Below are 19,610 nucleotides of genomic sequence, written 5' to 3' on the forward strand. Positions count from 1 at the left end.
CTACTGTGAAGTAGTGTGGCTCACTGGTTAGAGGCGGCAGACCCGAGAGCAGAGGACGGCCCGGGACCAGGGTTCGATTCCCGGCGCGGCAGGTTTCTGGACCAGGGTCAGCGGACTCGATAATTCTCTCGCCTCGGTGCCCACTCTGATCAGCGATCACACTCGGCAACTCTGGGCATTAGCTTGCCTCATCTTCACTAACGGCCCCACCAGACCGCCGGGGATGCCTGGTCTCACCTTGGAGATACCCATTAAGGGACCATCTCTCAGGGAAGCCAGGAAGGGTTTTACAGCGGTCGAAGCGCCTTGGGACCCTCCGGGTAAGTAGTGCGCTATATAAATGCCTATACATATACATTACATTACATATGTCAGTAGCTCCCCGGTGCAGCCATCGGCGAAGAAACCAGAGAGAAACTCAAACTTCTATTCTAAACTCAAGCTCCACACAGCTGACATGGGAGCATTCCAAGTAGTGAGGTATACAGTATTCTACGCAGAGCCTAGCAACACTATTGTCTATATTTAGGAGTGCATGGTCCCAGGTGTTCCGATTTTTTATTATTTTATCTGCCCCTATACATCTCCAATGCCTCTCCTTTATGCTTCCAAATCCCACATTTTTTGCACCTTTCGTTCCATTTCGTCTTCTTTTTTGGTGGCATCATTACTTAACTTAAACATTTTTTAATTTCTTCACTTTAATCCACCTTGCGGTTTTTCTTTTTTTTTATGTTCCAAGGATTTTGTTCCTCAGTGATACACGTTGAGCGTGTAATCTGTAGGGACAAGTGAAACTAAAAAAAATGTTTTTTCTTTCTTTTTAGTTTACCTGTGCTGTGGAACTGATAGTGGCTAAAAAACAGAAACACTTACTTATATTTCACTGGCAGACTTGAAAAAAAGGGTGGATTAATTATCTGAACATGGGAAAACATTGAAGGGAAGCATGGGCTGTCTACCAATCAGAAGGGTCAAATGTAAAGATCGATTATGATTAGCTGATAGCTAACTGCACTACCCACCCATCTCTAAATAGTCCATGACCAATGGGATGAGAGCGATGGCATTCTCGTAGCGATTCGTAAATATAAAAATCCAGATTCAGACAGCAATTCACTTCCATTTACAGCTGAACTAAAACATTTACACATAGTATGTGGGATGATGATTCAGTGTTAAAATTGTTGCACAAATATCAGGACTCTCTAATAACCACGTTGACATTATTTATTTGGCCATAGTAAGCTGTCATTCTTCATCAAAGTATTGTTTCCAGATCATATGTTTTACTTTTTTCCAGCATATACTAACAAGAGAGGGGGGGGGGGGGTGAGAAGTAATATCGGGGTTTGCTTGCCTTCCCAGAACCGGATACTCAGAATACAAAGTGAGGGGACCCCTCTTATATTCTGTCCATCCCCTTCTTTAGCTCCCTTGGAATCCCTTACGGTATTTAAAGGACTTTCACACACTGGAACTACCAGTGGCATGCTTCTTCATTGAGTCCCTATACAGATATCTAGTATATCTGGCCGGGCTCGACCTTGCACATCAAGAGAGCTCTTTGAGTGTGAAAGGGATCCTAAAATTAAAATTGCCTAAGGCATCCCCAAGAATGTTATTGTTAGAGGCACCCCGACAAGGAAAAAAATATAGGTGGGGACACTCAATGAGGAAGCTAGTATGCTCCGTATCCCTAGGTCAACATGTTTCAGCCTTCACACCAATGCCTCTCAGGCTCACTGGCTTTCTTGAGGACCCCATGAGGATCATAATCAACTGCTCACTGCTCCTTGTTCACAATAAAAAGTGGAAGGAACCATTCACCTGAATCATGTGCTTCATACATACAGACCCACTTGGTCAAGTTTTTTGTGTTTCTATTAAAACCCTCCCTTCATTGCTCCATGGGAAGGGCACAAGTCCTAAAAAAAGAAGTAAGGGGATTGGAGCATATTTCGAGTATATAGGGAAACCCTGCTGATTTAGGCAGAAGATTCACACTGTTGTAAATTGCACATAAAACAGTGTTGCCTTTTGTCAGCGTAAACATCCTCTACCCATAGTGCTTTAAAAGAAAAAAATAGTGGCACTTAAATTATTTCAACACCTCCTCACGGGTAGAAAGTAAAGAAATTATAAATTACATTTATTTTGTGTAATATGCAGGGAATCACCAAAACATCTGACATTCTTACAGTGCATGCATATCTCCTTAACAGGGACTGAACAAAATGAAAATGAAAAGCTGCCTCTTTTAAGTATTTGTGATGTGCTAACAAGGTGTGAGCCTTTGTTTCCCCTCTGCTGCATTTGCTTCTAGGAGTAAAGCTCTTTACTGCTCCAAGCCAGGAGACTCCAACAAAAGGAGTCTTGATGACTCCTCAGATTCGGCCTTTGTTATGGGCCCAGCAGGAGTCTTAACTAAGAAAGCTGCCTGCACGTTGCTGTGGATCCAAAGCAGGGAACCAAAATGCAGGCGCTGCTGAATGTGTCCTGGTGTTTGCAAATTACACCGGGACAAATTCAGCATATCTTTCAATGGGGCCCAACTTCTTGGCAGGATGGACGGCGTCCACCCTGTGAAAATAGTGGGTGAACACTGTTGACCCGCGTGTACCACCGACTTGTTCATGGGGTTAAAGAGGTGGTTGGACTTTATAGTCACACATTTGTCAAAGGTACTCACCCTGGCTCTGATCCTATTTGGTTCCTCTCTTCCCTGCATTTCCCCTTACAATACTGTCCTGTGACTGCATCTGATCAGTTTTCCTATTTTAGATTTCTGTAGTTATTTGCAAAAATCTATGCATTTTAGAGTATGGCGTTTAACTGTAAAGGTTCATAAACATAATTGTTTTCACTAAATCAAGACTAAGCAATCTTGACATAAAAATACAATGGAGTCAATATTCTTTTTTAGAATGCATTTATTTGATGTACTGAAACTAGTATCAATGCAATAAAACGTCAACATAAAGCACTGAACTGTTAAAATCAACTACAGCAAAGGTATAAACAACTCTAGAGGGATGGATTTTCCCACTACAGATGTTCACTAAATAACAATAAACTATTTTTGTGCCAAATGAATACTATAAAGAGTCCCGTTGTACTTTTCTAAACACCAAAAAATAATGGATAAGGCTCAACTCAAAGAATACCAGCAGATACGCAAACACTATTCCATTCTTCAATTTTGTGCTGTTTAAAGCTGAGAAATGTGCTTTTTATACTATTACACGTTTCTCAGCATAACATCTAAGAAAGGAGATCCGGTTTTCTGTCTCAAATGAGTTATATGCATTGGCCTCCATTTTTCTTTCAAACCAAGTTTATTTTAGGGCACATTACGCGGTCCCATGCGCTGGGCTGAATGAAATTCAGAAGCAACATTTAAATGAGTTTACTATTTTTGTAGAAAACATTTTGTTAGTAACCAATATTTTAACAAATACTGGCACAGTCATACAGGTTTAGGTTACATGGTGTTATTTACATTTGAAGTAGCTGGTCTCTGTAAAAATCTATTTCTACAGGAAGCTATGATCACAGTATATACATAATAAAAATATCCTCTGAAACCAATGTAACAATTTCAACATGCATTCAGACACAATGCAGTTTAAAGACATATGCACCAGAAGTAACGCTTGTGTTGTGTAGCTAAAATGAAATAAACAAGTAAAACATTAAAGAGAATATTTAGCTTCTATCAACTGCAGGGATGTGGTATTTCCTACAGAAACAGGATTATATCTTGCTGCTTTTTTTTGGGATACCAGTTGCGGCAGTGTTGCATAATTTGTTTCACAATGTACTTGCAATTAGAACAAACTCTCTAACATGAGATACTGATTGTTGGCAAACATGAAACTGAAATCACACTATCTGTTTTCCCATCTTGAACGGCAATTCAAGACATTTCTTCTAATAAACGGGTAAACAGTCGAGGCAGCTGGTGGTGAAAAGTATAACACAATTGGCTTTACAAAAAAACTAAACTTAAGGGAGAACACAAGCACTGTGCACTGGTGGGGTAATCCTATCTGGGTACATTTTTTAAACCATGGATTTTCATGTATTTTGATCATCCACTGAGGTTAAAAAATATATCAATGAACTCTTGAAATCATGCAATTTTGTATTTTCGTTAGTTAAAAGAAAATAGTGGCAGAGTGCCACTATTTAGAGTATATCGCAGTACACTTCACCTAAGAAAGTGTACAGAAGTAATGACTATTGCAACTGAAAATAGTACATCTCTGCAAAACACAAGACTCCGTTAAGGTTTGGGTACATGCATACTAAGTACGGCATGACTGTCATGTTAGATATCTCAACAGCGACTGTACAGCATAAACAATCCAATAGATAAGAACAACTCAGTTATACAAAGTAAAATTTTTAGATGCAAACTTTGGAGACCAGCATGGTGGTCCCTTACTTCATAATCTCAAATAAAAAAAAAGTTGTTCCACTTAGGGAAATTCAGTACTTACTGTGCCATGCAGAGGCGTACAACACTGGTCCATGCTGGACTTACTTAAGACAGATCTAATTGAGAGTAACATAATTATGTTCCTTCACTTATAGTTTGAATATTCCATTTCATTAGGGACTGCTCCTAAAGACCTGCCTCCATAAAATATTAAAATCCTCTAAATCTACTGGTGTTGTTTCTACTGCGTCCACAAGGTATGTGTATGTGAGAATGTGTATAAACAGTATCAAAGGAGGCATAAAAAATGTGTGATGGATTAAAAATACAAATAACAGATGTAAATACCCACTTATGTCACCGGACTACAACACATTCTCTTTGAACATGTTGAGGAGTAAATATACATAATCTTTGTGTTCTCTCTTCGGAACTGAAGCTAGTGTGGCTACTACAGGAATGGAACCTGCATAGAAAATGAAGAAACTGTTAGAAAGAATTTCTAACAACAAATGTATGCTCCTTGTTGCTTACAAAGTTAATTATGTCAATAACCATTTTACCAGTTAAGTATTAGGTGTAATATACAGTATAATATTGATATCAGAGAACTTTACACATTCTTTTGTCACATTTCCTACACAGATCTATTACCACAAGTTCGATGGAATTTGTGTCCATTTAATAGTAATGGAAATAGCCAACCACCAACAGTTTTGTAATTGTATTAGCTGAATTGAGAATATTTATTAGCAATCTATTGCATTTTTTTTTACTAACTGCAGGCGTTCTTGGTATGTTAATACCAATACCACTAGTTGCACATGTTACCATTCTCGCTCTGGAGAACCTAAACCAACCTAATTTTGCACCACCATTCGGCAGTCAGAATTTGTGTTCTTTGTCCCTTCTGTTTAAAGTCTGAGATTGACATGCTAACAAAGAAGAGTTCTCTTAGCATAAGAACAAGAAAGAGTGCATAAAATGTAAAGTGCACCTTGCAGCATACTGACAGATGAAGAGTCAAATGAAAGAGAACTGACTGTGCCCTGATAACAGTCACCCACCCATGATCCAACAAAAATGAGTGTTTGCTTGCTTGTTCCACATATGTCCTTGAGAACCAGCAGCTATACTAAATAGACAGGGCCACATTATTTACATTGTGTAATACAGCATCACTTGCAATGGTTTCTGATAATCTTCATGGAACGCATTACAAAATATTAGAAGTTTCTGCAACTACAGCAATCGTCGAACACTAAACAAAAAAGTTTCTTTTCAGAGCATTTTGAACTCAATCTTTGGGATTCATATGTGGTCTGTTGAAACTTATACTTCACTAAAACAAATCAAAATGACGAAAAAAGTTTTAATCACTGAACCTATTTGTAAACGATTACTTTTGCTTTGCTACATTACAAATATTTTGTGCTTTAGCAAGCTTGTGAAAAATAAGCCCTAAACAACCTGGGTTTTTCATTTTTACCTTGGAGCATCTGTAGTTGTGTAATTTTTGTTATAATTAACAAAACAGTTTAAATGTTAATGGCTGAAACTGAAAAAATCTAACATTTTTAACAATATTGTCTGTTTACCTTTTGATTAGAACAATTATCAAATCTCTCATACCTAAATGTCCAAAGATAAAATTCTAGTATACTCACAAGACTCAGTTCAAATCAATTAATTGAAATGCACTGATTAAAAGAAGAAAAAAACATGCAATCTGTTGCATGCCCTCATGGAATTATTTATATTGGATACTTGTACAAGCATTCCAGATGAAATGATCAATCTTTTAAAATGTTTTCCAATGCAAATTGTGCATTTGTGTTACAATATGAACTGCTTGCGAAAGAGAACATAAAAACATAGACATTTATGGGTTTTTAGGAGTTTCAAAATGTGCCTTTGAAAAGTTCGGCATCCCAAAGCAATCCACTTAAACAGAACACTCCAATTTCTGTTCATTTCATCCAGGAAGCTTTACAGTTTTCAAATCTATTCTTCCTCTTCTTCCTCTTCTTCTTCCTCCTCATCATCATCCTCATCATGGCAGTGTGTGATCTCTTGTGGCGCCAAAGGAAAGAGGTTGGGTGGTTTGATCTCACTGACAGACCGGGTCAGGTGGTGGCGTTTATAATCAGAATCTTTGAAATCCACAGAGTTACGGTTGCGTGTTGCTAAAGGCGATTCCTTTTCATTGATGTCAACATGAATGTGCTCCACTGTTGATTCATGTGGCATCTGCAAAAAACATACCCACTATTACACAAATGTTTCACGTTCTAACCACGAAAACATAAATTGCAAAGTATGGGACTGGAATAGGCTTTCTTGTATCTAAAAAGGGACACACATAGATGGATGGCTTCAATATCTTTTTTCGATCACTTCTAGACACCTATTAGTTTGCCTTTCAGAAGCCCTACAAGTCACCTTGGGCCAGATGTAGGTGGCCATTTACCGGCCGGTAACGACCGATTTCGGCCGTTACCAACTGGTAAATGGGTTTTTGGGATGCAGGGGGACAATTTTACCGATTCAGTAAATTTACTGAATCGGTATTTTTACCGATTCGGTAACTCCTAGATGTAGGTGGGACTCTTCTGAGTCCCAAAGGCCTTTCAGAATCGGTATTTTACCACCCAATCCAATTGGGTGGTAAAATACCGAATCCAGGTGTGAATGCACATGTGTGCATGCACACCTATGCCATGTGACAGACAGACATGCCCTTAGGGCATGTCTGTGTGCCACATGGCCACATGCCTCTATTTGGGGTGCTAGAGGGTGTCAAAGTGACATCCCCTGCACCCTTGCTGGAATCGGTATTTACCGAATCGGTAAATACCGATTCGGTAATGCCCATTGATTCCTATGGGTTTCAATGCCCATAGGAATCGATGGGCATTACCGAATCGGTATTTACAGAATCGGTAAATACCGAATCTTAACGATTCGGTATTTACCGATTCTGTAATACCTACATCCCCCCCTCTATTTTACCACTTCGTAAATACCGAATCGGTAAAATTGGGTATTTAAGAAGTGGTAAAATATAATTACCTACATCTAGGCCCTTGTTTCTTGCTACAAATGTTCTTTTTGCACATCATCTGTTTGTATAGTAGGAAACGGACTCAGTCAAGAGCTTTAACTATTCATCCTTTAAGGCATACTGGATAATTATCTATTTACAGACATACCTAATTTAAGGCACTGGAGTTTTGAATTCTGTTGCCCACTGACTTAAAATCCCAATGTCAAACCCAAGTAAAATAATAAGGTGGACAGACATGATAAGTGCTTTGCTAAGGATCTTGTACTTCATGACTGAGGTCCATCTAAAGATAATTCACTGCTAATTATATTAAAACTAAAGTCAATTTCTATGCATTTTTAAGGTAAACTTCACTTCTATTTGCTCTCAAATTTACTAACGTTGATAATTCCTCATTATTTTTATGAGCCGAGAAAGGAAATGTTACTTAATTGAATTCCTAGTTATACAAGGAACTCTGGGTAGTTTCCAAGTTTAGATTGAACGCAACATGTCTCTTCGAGACAGTGCATGCGTGTCTAGCCGAGACCTAAAAAGCACAAGGTTTCTCTGTTACCTCGTTGAAAAACACTCAATACCAATACATAGTAGTACCATTCAGACTCAAATATGTACCAAGAACTTTCTCTGGGTAAAGTCCAGATTTAGGCCTTGAGCAGCTTCTTTATATGGAGCACTCTATCCTGAATCTGCTCACTTCAAATGCTTTTCTAGCAGAGTTCATAAGCATAGGATTAGCACAGAGCCATCCACTGCGTGCTACAAAGCGACAAAGCCTTTTGCCATTTTTACAGTAGCGCATTTATCCACAGAGCACCTTACATTACTAGCAGAGCATTTAAACATAGGATTGCTAATCCTATGCTGAAAAACTCTGTTAGTAAACCAGACATTTGAGGTGAGTAGATTCCGCCTGTTGGTAATATGTAGGGTGCTCCGTATAAAGGAGCTGCTCAAGGCCTAAATCTGGGAACTGCCTAGAGAAAGTTATTGGTGCATATTTGAGGCTAAATGGTACTACTATGTCTGGATATTAAGTTTTTCCAGCAAGGTAAAAGAGAAACTTTGTGCTTTTTAGGTTTCGGCTGGACAGTGCATGCACGGCGTTGTGTTCAATCTGTGGGCTTCAGCCCACCCATAGGCTTATTATTTGCTTGCTCCATTGAAGCGCTCATATCCTTATCCTTCGCCCCATTTATCCATGGCATGCATGCATCATGCCTCTTCTTGTATTTAACCCTTCCCCAGAGCATAGACCAAGTACTTGTGTCCATCCACTGCTTCCATTTTAGGAGCGACTTTTTTCTATGTGTTTGAGTACTCTATATAAGTGCTTGTGTTTTCACTAGCTCAGTTGTGCATCGAATACAGCGACTTGTACAATGAAGCACTTTCAGTGCAAAAAGGTAGACAAAAATGTATGTATAAATGTGTAAAATAGTATGTAGTGTTGTTAAGTGGTGTGCATTGACAACATTTATCCGATTTTTCTGTTTTTACCTTTTTCTTACCAATAAAGTGCAGATTCACCATACTTAATTCACAGCAAACAAGAACAACATGCTAGATACCGGGCATCTTTCAAAATTCATTTTACCAAACTCTGTGACAGTACACCGAAGATCCACATAGCGGAAGTGATTCCTTTTGATAAGGCAGAGGAGGCGAAAGAGACAGTCAGAGCCAAACCTGGGCAAGAGCTTATCCCAATTACATTCGAATGGGTTAAAGAAAAACATCCTCATTTAATGCAATAAACCCTGTACCTGCTCTGCTTGCCAAACGCGCATCGGGAAAGACATTGAAAGCAACGTCCAAAACACCCTTATCAGGAAAGACAAATGCATGACTGAGGAAAGCAAACAGCGAGCGACTAAAATGATGAGCACTAGCCTAGAGGCAGATGGCATAGTGTTTTAATTTTGCAAGGATCATTTATAAGTCAACCCTTTTCAAATCTAGACACAACAAGCATTGGCAAAGTCAATAGGCCTCAGCTATGGGTTAAATAGTGCTATGACGCGGGCAGCCCAGACTGAGTCATAGTGCTTTTATTCCATGACTTTCAGCCATGATGAAAAGCAGCTGTGCTGCTATACAACGTGGATAAAAGAATGACAACACCAGTAGCTTTCGGGTTGCAGAGGCCTACTGGTTTTGCCAATGCTTGTTTACTATTGAGATGTGGACGTAAGCATCCACAGAGCACTTCCAGTCTCCCTTCATTAGTTGTTGATAAATCTGATGGAGAGAGAGCATTCTGAATTTCTCTTTCTTGATGAATTTGTTGGCTTGTCTCAAATTGACAATGGGTTTGAACTCTTTCTTTAGGCCAGACTAACTGGCCGTTGCGGGCACCGGGCAATCCCCCGGTGCGCCGCAAGGGTGGGGGCCGGTTTTGGGCCCTGGGGGTGTTTTTGTTACAGGGCCGTTTTTGCAGCATAACAAAATCGGCCAAAAACCGACCCCAGCAAAGAGCTCGGTCGCACCCCCAGGGGGCCGGCCGAGCACTTTGCCAGGGCCGGTTTTGGTTCTCAGTCCGGCCCTGCTTTAGGCCTGTCCGGGGAACAAAAAATATTTTGAATAAAATCCTTTCTCTTGCTTTGAGAAAGGAACCGGTCCTATTGCTTGTTTTTGGAGTAAAGATGTTACTTCTGCTTGAAGGTGAAGTAGGTGATGTTGAGGGGCTTTTTTCGATGGAATGGTTTGAGGCGTAGCCTTGAATTAAATGTTGTAGCCTTCCTGAATTATTTTTAAGACTCAATTGTCTTTTTGTTTTGTTCTTTCTATTGAAGTTGTCACCCATTTGCAAACAAGAGGTACAATAACAATTCCCAAGCATAATTGATGCAAAAGGGAATAAAAAACATTCAAAAGGAGAAAAAACAAACAAAATATAAACAATTCATCACACCTTACGTTCCATTTCATGTAATAAACAAAAACATCAAAAATAATTATATTAATATTTAGCTTATAGACAAACAACTCGAGCAATATCAACAATTAGTCAGGAAAAATACACCGGAGTGGATTTCATTATAGATAGCATATCTCGTCAGTCATGATACAGCCCATACTTTATCAAGATTTAGAAAATATTGGCAAAAGAGACTTCCACGCTCTCATAAATTCATGCCCTGGCTTTCTCTAGACCATTTTCCAACCATTCCAAGACATGTTTGTCGCAGCCCTACCCGTATGCGCATACAAGTTGCTCTCCAGATGGAAAATGGAGATCAGTCTGGCCAACCATTGACTTAAGTGGAGGATCTTGTCTGAACCAGTCTGGAACAATACAGATCTGAGCTACTGTCATAGCCACATATACACAATATTGGAACTGGCAGGCTACCTCTTGATTGTCTATACCCAATAGGTTGAGCTGGGGTGAAAAGTGTATCCATATGTGTAAAACATCCTCTAAAAACCCAATGATCCCGTTTAAGCCCCTCCAACTTAGCACAATTGCTAAATATATGGGCCAGATCTTCATTTTGGCTACTGCATCACGGGCAAGTTGTACCAACCCTTCTATCCTAGCTAGCTATTTTTGCAGGGGTATAGTAAAGGTTTAAATGCGTCTTATACTGTTGAGCCTGTATATAATGTGCAGATAATAATACCAACTGGCCTATTTCCAATCACTCATGAAATTGTGCTTCGTTGATGCCTATGCTGACTCCAGTTGTCTGAATTTTTTGCCAAATCGTCCTGCATAAGCTTCATTAAATGTTGATAAATCTGACTAATCCTACATTCTGCTAATTTGCCGAGCTGCTCTATCACGGGAATTGTCTCCCCGATGCTATTCCTCTGGGGCATTTTAACAAAAAATCTCTAACCTGGAGAAACTTAAAAAAAAACACCTTTCATGTCCAAAATCCCCTTGCATCTCTCATCAAAAGATTTCAATTGATTAAAATGAAAAAAGTCTAAAAATGTCCCTATGCCACATCGTTCCCATTTGCTGCAATAGTTATCATGAAAGATGGCTAGAAGGACCTCTGCTCTCCACAGGAAAGTGTAGTATTTCGCCCAATTTACGCCTAACCTGAGACCATATCATTAATGCAGATTGTATTGCTTTAAATTTAACCTTTTTAAAGTAGCTAGGTTCCACTACTCTTAAAAACACATGCATTCGCCTCTTCTCCCATCAAAAGGTTGTATATAGGGGTAAGGTACTTCCCCAATTGATCACCCGACTGCTTTCCTATATTTAAAGTCTTCTTATATTGCAGAGGGAATGCCCTGTAATAAAACCTAAAATTAGGTGCTGCCCACCTGCCTTGCCCTAGCTTGCATTAAGTATTTGAGGGCCTTTCTGGCTCTAGCATATGACCATAAACAACTGCCTCCGCAGCTTGAACCAGCAACTTTCAAAATCCAAAGGGATGGCCCTGAAAAAATGAAGTACCCTGGGTAGAAAAAGCACCTTGATTACACTGTATCGCCCCACTATTGAGATATGTTAATTATTTATCCGTTGGGAGTTCCTCTATGTATTCTAAAGAACTTTTGCCCAGATGCATCAACCTTTTTAGGAAGTGCAAACGGTGCGATTCGCAGAAATCGGCCTTTTGCACTTCCTAAATTGGTTTCTGGGATGCATCAAGCATTTTTGGAAAATCGCTATTTTTTGCGAGTTCCAAAAATGCGATTGCTTTTAAGGAATCGCAAATTTGCGATTCCTTAAATGCAATGCATCATCCTCAAAACATTTGCGATTTTACAAATTGCAAATGCAAATTACCACGAAGTTGAACCTCGTGGTAATTTGCAAAAATGTTTAAAAACGCATAAAAATGCATTTTTTAAACTTCTAAGTTACAGACACACATGTCCTTAGGACATGTGTGTATGTAACTCACATGTAAAAGTGCATTTCATGGGTGCAGGGGGGGGGGTCCTTTGGACCCCCCTCTCCACCCTTGAAAGGCTTTGATGCATTCCGATTTCAAATTGCGAATTCGCAATTCCCATTCATTCCTATGGGCATTTCAGCCCATAGGAATGAATGGGAATTGCGAATTCGCTATTTGGAACTCGCAATTTTATTGGGATTCGGTAAAAATTGCGATTTTTACCGAATCTCAATAAAATAGCGAAATTAATGATGCATTGCCATTTGCGATTCCTTATTTGCGATTCCTTATTTTTCGCAAATAAGGAATCGCAAATGACAACGTTGATGCATCTAGGGGTAAGATTATATCTGCTCCCAAGTATACAGCCTGCTCTGTTCTGTATTTGGCCAAGAATTGTACCCACTCATTAGCCACAATCTCACTTTTATTTTCGTTTGAAAGATACCCAGAAACCTTGCCAAACCTTGCTGCTTTGCCCTCTGATTCCCTGAATACTATTCCAGGTTCAGGTGTGACCAGTGCAATATCATCTGTGTAGGCAGATACTAAGACCATGTGCAACCAACGTAACAATTAGCAAATCTTCAACAAGCCTCCTAATTAAAGGGTCGATTGTTGGGGGCGAAAGGTAGGGGCGAGCAAGGGCACCCCTGCCTTTATCCTCTCATTATAGAGAAAGCCTCTGATTCCGTCCCCTCTATTTGCAGTCTGGCTACTGGATTTCTAAACAGTGCTTGTGCCGCTCTTAAAAAGGCAGGGCCAAACTTATTCCATCTTAGTACAGCCACAGCTAATCCCATGCCACCAGATCAAAAGCCTTTTCGGTGTCAAGTAATAGCATACATTAAATAACAAAATATCAGCCTGATTCATCGAGCGAAATTGCGCTCGCAAAGGGCCAGATTCTGAGAATCTGGCCCTTTGCGAGTGCAATTTTTGCATTTGGGATTCATCATCCCAAATGCAAAATTCGCTAATAAGGAATTCGCAAATTTGCGAGGATTAGCATTTAAGGAATCTCTATTAGAGATTCCTTAAATGCTATTCATGAAACATTAAAAAATTGCGAATTCGCAATTTTGGGCCGCTATTTACCGCGAGGTCAAACCTCGTGGTAAATAGCGAAAACTTAGAAAAATGCATTTAAATGCATTTTTCTAAGTTTCATGTTACACACACACACATGTCCTTTGGACATGTGTGTGTGTAACATCTGTGTGAATTTACATTTCAGGGGTGTTACAGGGTGTCCTTTGGACACCCCTGCACCCTTGAAATCGCAATCTCATTTGCGATTAGCTAATTGCTAATCGCAAATAAGGAATGACTGAATGGGGAGTTATTCCTTATTTGCGATTAGCTAATTGCTAATCGCAAATAAGGAACCTGTAGGAATCACAAAAAATATTGCGATTCCTACATGAATCCCGTTTTGCGAGTCTGGAATAGCGATTCATTATCAATCGCTATTTCAGACTCGCAAAACTTCACTATGATGAATCAGGCTGTATGTCTTTTCTCACTAAAAGTGAAAACAAATTATATTTGCTTTGGAAAAGTATTCGAGGATACTCAAAAGGCAGATACTTCCAAAAGGTATGGGAAGCAGGTTCACACTTTTTGTAAGATGCTTCAATTGAGTAGTTGCATACAAATTTGCAGAATAAGGTTGCAAACTTAAACGTTCAGACAACTTCAGATAAGGAATTATTTTATAACATTTGTGGGGTCACTGCTGGAAGTAGTTATGAAAGTTTTGAAAGTTTTAGGTACTTTTAGCACAACTGTAATCTTTAACTGATATTTAAGATGTTGGTCTATTAATGTTTATTACCTATATTTATTTGCTTCAGCTTTCACAAATCCCATGATGTCTAGCATTCCTGGAATCAAATCCAGAGAAACATTAAGGAATATTTGGTTCCGAGGATTTTGTGTGCTCATTCTATTGAAAATTAAAAAAGGCACAGGCTCATTGATGGAGGCTTAATTGAGTCAATGTCCTCTCTTTATCTGGGAATCATGGTATCGGTCCATTATGGATCCTCTGGGAGACTGCCGATCCATTTCCAGTAGACAATCGTGTCAAACAGGGTTGCTTATTAGCTTTCACTTTTTTAAAGATATTTATTAATGATTTGGATGTAGTACTTAAATGCATCAATGGGGATTGCTTTGGTGGTAATGGGACACCTGACCCCAGTCTAGTTGATGCAGATAATGCCCTGTTATTAGCCTGATCAGAAATGATGTTCCATTAATTGTTTTCTATTCCTTTGAATTTTACTTTAAACAGAAAATGTTGGCGCCAGATTTACTTTGTAAATTTTGAAGGTAGCTATTAGAAGTAAATTAACTCTATGCATAATTTCTTATTATGTGCTTTGTATTTTTTTGTAATAAACCCTTTCCAGGGAGACAGGCGACCCGTGGCGCGCGTCGTGTAAGCGCGTCGGGTCATGTGACCTAAAAATAACACTTTTTATTGGTGCAGAACAGTTTTGGTTTCTAAATGATGAAAGCCCAGGTCATGTGACCTGTAAATAACACTTTTCATTGGTTCAGGACAGTTTTTTTTTCCAAATGATGAAAGACCCCACCTTTTTTCCTTATTCTGACTTTGTTCTTTGACTGAGGAAGATCTGTTTGGAGATCTAAAAGAAATATTTTGTACTTTAAAATGGCTACAGTAGCAGCAGCAGCTGGAGCATCTGCACCACCACCACCACCACCACCAGGAGGACCACCACAACATTACATTGGTGTTCAAGAAGAAGAGGAGGAGGAGGAGGGGAGAAGGTGGCTGCCAGAAGACAATACCCCAAACAAGCCAAGGCAGCACATTGTATGGGAGTTTTTTTCTATCCCAGAGGGCAAGAAGAAAGTCAATGCGCCCAAGGTGACTTGCCAAATCTGTGGCATTGAACTGTCAAGGGGGAACCCCAACAAAAAATATTCTTTTGGTAATAATACCATGATTAGGCACATGCAGCGCAAGCATCCGAACAACTATGCTGCCACAGAGGTGAGAGAACTGGCCAGCAACCCTCCCCAATCTACACCCAGCACCTCCAAACGAAAACAACCCACTCCATCGGGACCAGAGACAAGGGAGACAATCCCTTGCATACAACCACGGTTTGGTGGATTCAGGATCACATGTATTTTTTGTGGTAAGACCATCTCCTATGGTGAGCAGTGCATAAAGCTCATCCTCCTTGCTGGTGACAACCACAATTGGCCCAAAAAACCCTAATTTTTTCCTGATTTTTTTTGCTCCAGTTGAGCCATTTTCAATTCCCTGTTTTTTGTTTCACCCCATAAAAATAACAAAAAAAATATAAAATAGTTCATAAAAGCCAAAAAAAGTACAAAATGTTCAAAAAACATTAAAAAAATATAAAACAAAAAGAAGAAAAAAAACAGTTCTTTTTAGAACTACCTCCAATTTATAAAAAAAGGCTACATTTTTTAAAAACTCTATCATTCTTTTTTCCCCATGGAACGCTTCCCGGTACGCTCCGCAGTGCGCGTACCGGGCTCTCCCCCCGCGCAAATAAAAAAAAAAATTTTTTTTTGCCCCGCGGGGCCCTTTTATAGCCCCCACATCAAACCTAGGGGATCAGGGGGGGGTCTACTCTGCCCCCTTATGGTCATTTCCCCCTTTGTTTTTGCCACCTCTTGTGTCTCTATCCTACCGAGACACAAGATGGCGGCTGCTCCAGACTGTTTGGAATGTTGACAGACACCCGAGCGCCCCGTTGCGCGTACCGGGGAGCGCTTATAGATATATATATTTTTTTGAACCTAAATTACTCAAAATCCACTGGAGCACATATCTTGAGACATAGCAAAGGCACATCGGGCTACCAGTCCCTACAATTTTGCCAAGTTTGGTGGAAATCCATTCAGCCGTTCGGGCTAAAAGTGAGGTCGACCGCCCTATGGAAATTAACATGGGAAAACACGTTTTGGGACCCCCCTTTTATCTCGGCCCCCGCTTGACGAATCCCCCCCAAACTTTCAGGGAAGGAGCGGAGCACCGCGAGGCAAATTTGAGGAAATTTTCAGGCAGATTCCTCAACCGGCGCCAAAGTTATTCACAATAGAATGTTGAGATTTTGTATTGAAAATAATCCTAACTATAACTACCTACTGGCGACCGCCAGTAGGATATATATATATATATATATATATATATATATATATATATATATATATATATATATATATATATATATATATATATATATATATATATATATATATATATACCTACTGGCGGTCGCCAGTAGGTAGTTATAGTTAGGATTTTTTTCTATGTTAAATCTCAAAATTCTATTTGGAATAACTTTGGCACCGGTTGACGAATCTGCCTGAAAATTTCCTGAAAATGGCCTCGCGGCGCCCCGGTCCTTCCCTGAAAGTTTGGGGGGGATTCGTCAAGCGGGGGCCAAGATAAAAGGGGGGTCCCAAAACGCGTTTTCCCCATGTTAATTTCCATAGGGCGGTCGATTTCACTTTTAGCCCGAACGGCTGAATGGATTTCCACCAAACTTGGCAAAATTGTAGGGACTGGTAGCCCGATGTGCCTTTGCTATGTCTCAAGATATGTGCTCCACTGGATTTTGAGTAATTTAGGTTCAAAAAAATATATATATCTATAGCAGCGCACCGGTACGCGCACCGGTGCGCGTACCGTGCGCGCCACGCGACTTGCGTGAGGAAAGCTGATTGGCTCTCGGGTGTCTGTAAACATTCTAAACAGTCCGGAGCGGCCGCCATCTTGTGTCTCGGTAAAATCGAGACACAAGAGGTGGCCAAAACAAAGAGGGAAATGACCATAAGGGGGCAGAGTAGACCCCCCCTTGACCCCCTAGGTTTGATGTGGGGGCCATAAAAGGGCCCCGCAGGGCAAAAAAAAAATAATTTTTTTTTTGATTTTTGCGGGGGGAGCGCCCGGTACGCGCACCGGTGCGCGCACCGGTGCGCGTACCGGGGAGTGTACCATGGGGAAAAAGAATGACAGTTTTATAAGTAGCTGTTTAAAAAAAAATGTTTTGTTGTTTTTTTATACATACACATACATATATAAATGCATATGCATATATATATGCATATATGTGTATATGTGTGCGTGTAGAGAGAGGTAGAGAGGTAGAGGTGTAGAGGTAGAGAGGTAGAGAGGTAGAGAGGTAGCGGTAGAGAGGTAGAGATTAGTAGAGAGAGAAGAAGAGAGAGGTAGAGAGGTAGAGAGTAGAGAGTGAGTAATAGAGAGTAGAGAGTGAGTAGTAGAGAGTAGTAGAGAGCAGTAGAGAGAGTAGCAGAGAGTGAGTAGTAGAGAGTAGTAGAGTGAATAGTAGAGTGAGTAGTAGAGAGTAGTAGAGAGTGAGTAGTAGAGAGTGAGTAGTAGAGAGTAGTAGAGAGTAAGTAGTAGAGTGAGTAGTAGAGAGCAGTAGAAAGTGAGTAGTAGAGAGTAGTAAAGAGTGAGTAGTAGAGAGTGAGTAGTAGAGAGTGAGTAGTAGAGAGTAGTAGAGAATGAGTAGCAGAGAGAATAGTAGTGAGTAGTAGAGAGTGAGTAGTAGAGTGAGTAGTAGAGACTAGTAGAGAGAGAGTAGTAGAGAGTGAGTAGTAGAGAGTAGTAGAGAGTGAGAAGTAGAGAGTGAGTAGTAGAGAGTAGTAGTGAGTAGTAAAGAGTGAGTAGTAGGGAGAGAGTAGTAGAGAGTGAGTAGTAGAGAGTAGTAGATAGTGAGTAGTAGAGAGAGAGTAGTAGAGAGTAGTAGAGTAGTAGAGAATGAGTAGTAGACAGTGAGTATTTGAGAGTAGTGGAGTCGGAGAGAGTAAGTAGTAGAGAGTAGTGGAGAATATTCCAAAGTTTGGCACAGCACCACTTTCACAATGAGTCCAATCAAATCATATCACTTAGAGTCCTTATTGAAGCGCTGAATCTTGGTGTATATTCAAATGCTTTTATTTTCCTTAAGTTTATGTACCACAGCCAGCCGAAAGGTTTCGTTCTGTACAACAGAACTTCTTCAGGGCGTTCTTATTTCCTTCAAGTTATGTCGGTATCCAGTTGTCATATAACTAGATATTTCTTCCAAATGTTAGACGAGACATAAGTATATTCTTATTCAAAGTGACTAGGTATCAATTTTACCCACACAATTCGGGCAGACTTGAGTAATTTATAGCATCCTCAAAGTCAGTCTTTCAAAAATTCCAAAGTATAGGACATGATAATCCAAATCCAAATGTTTCTCAAGAAAAGTCATTTACAATCGTTCGGAATATCGGTGTTTGGGCAGATATGATCCAGGGACCCCCAGTATGCAAGGGGAATTAGTCCCCCCTCTGCAAACGCGCCAGTGGCCTGCATTGCAGAGAGGTGTAACAAGGGTGTGGCCTCATTACACTTCTCTGCAATGCAGCTCCCTCGCGCATACTGGAGGCTCCTGGTGGACTAGTTGACCCCAGGGACCCCCAGTATGCAAGGGGAATTAGTTCCCCCTCTGCAAACGCGGCAGTGGGCTGCGTTGCAGAGAGGTGTAACAAGGGGCATAGTCTCATTACACCTCTGCAATGCAGCCCCTGGCGCATACTGGAGGTTCCAGGTGGGCTAATTGGCCCCCAGGGGCCCCCAGTATGCAAGGGGAATTAGTTCCCCCTCTTTAAACATGCACGGGGGTTGCGTTGCAGAGAGGTGTAAAAAGGGTTGTGGCTTCATTACACCTCTCTGCAATGCAGTCCCCTGGCGCATACTGGAGATTCCTGGTGGGCTTTCAGGTCTTATATAGTTAGGAATTAGCATTAAAAAAACCTTTGAAATTCACTGAAAAAACCATAGGTTTCACACCAGTTATAGTTAGGAATTCGCATTTAAAAAACCTTTGAAATTCACTGAAAAAACCATAGGTTTCACACCAGTTATAGTTCGGAATTAGCATTTAAAAAACCTATTAAATTCACTGACAAAACCATAGGTTTCACACCAGTTATAGTTAGCAGGAAATTTTACTGACATAAAACCATTGAAATTCCCACGTTATAGTTAGTTGGACTCACTATAACTTGCGCGCCTGCAATGCACTGCTGATGACATCACATATTACATCACTCATGACATGGTCAGTGACATCACTCATGACATCACTGATGACACCATCCTTGTGACAGAGTGACAGACCTAATTTCAGTGTAATGTAACGCTTGAAACACATATTCATAA

The 19,610-nt window shown here is 40.2% G+C and overlaps 1 protein-coding gene across 3 annotated transcripts in view; it reads right to left on the reverse strand.

Moving 5' to 3' along the window:
* Nucleotides 1–3,319: 3,319 nt before the first annotated feature.
* The window catches only part of NT5C2 (5'-nucleotidase, cytosolic II), a 395,416-nt gene continuing 379,125 nt past the window's right edge, over nucleotides 3,320–19,610 (reverse strand). For all 3 annotated transcript variants that reach the window (XM_086922715.1, XM_086922713.1, XM_086922714.1), the window contains one exon: nucleotides 3,320–6,694. In XM_086922715.1, the coding sequence (XP_086778841.1) occupies nucleotides 6,449–6,694 (246 nt within the window). In that variant the 3' untranslated portion in view covers nucleotides 3,320–6,448. The remainder of the gene's footprint in view (nucleotides 6,695–19,610) is intronic.

The sequence above is a fragment of the Lissotriton vulgaris genome, chromosome 5 (genome assembly GCF_964263255.1).
Source record: "Lissotriton vulgaris chromosome 5, aLisVul1.2, whole genome shotgun sequence".
NCBI lineage: Eukaryota > Metazoa > Chordata > Amphibia > Caudata > Salamandridae > Lissotriton > Lissotriton vulgaris.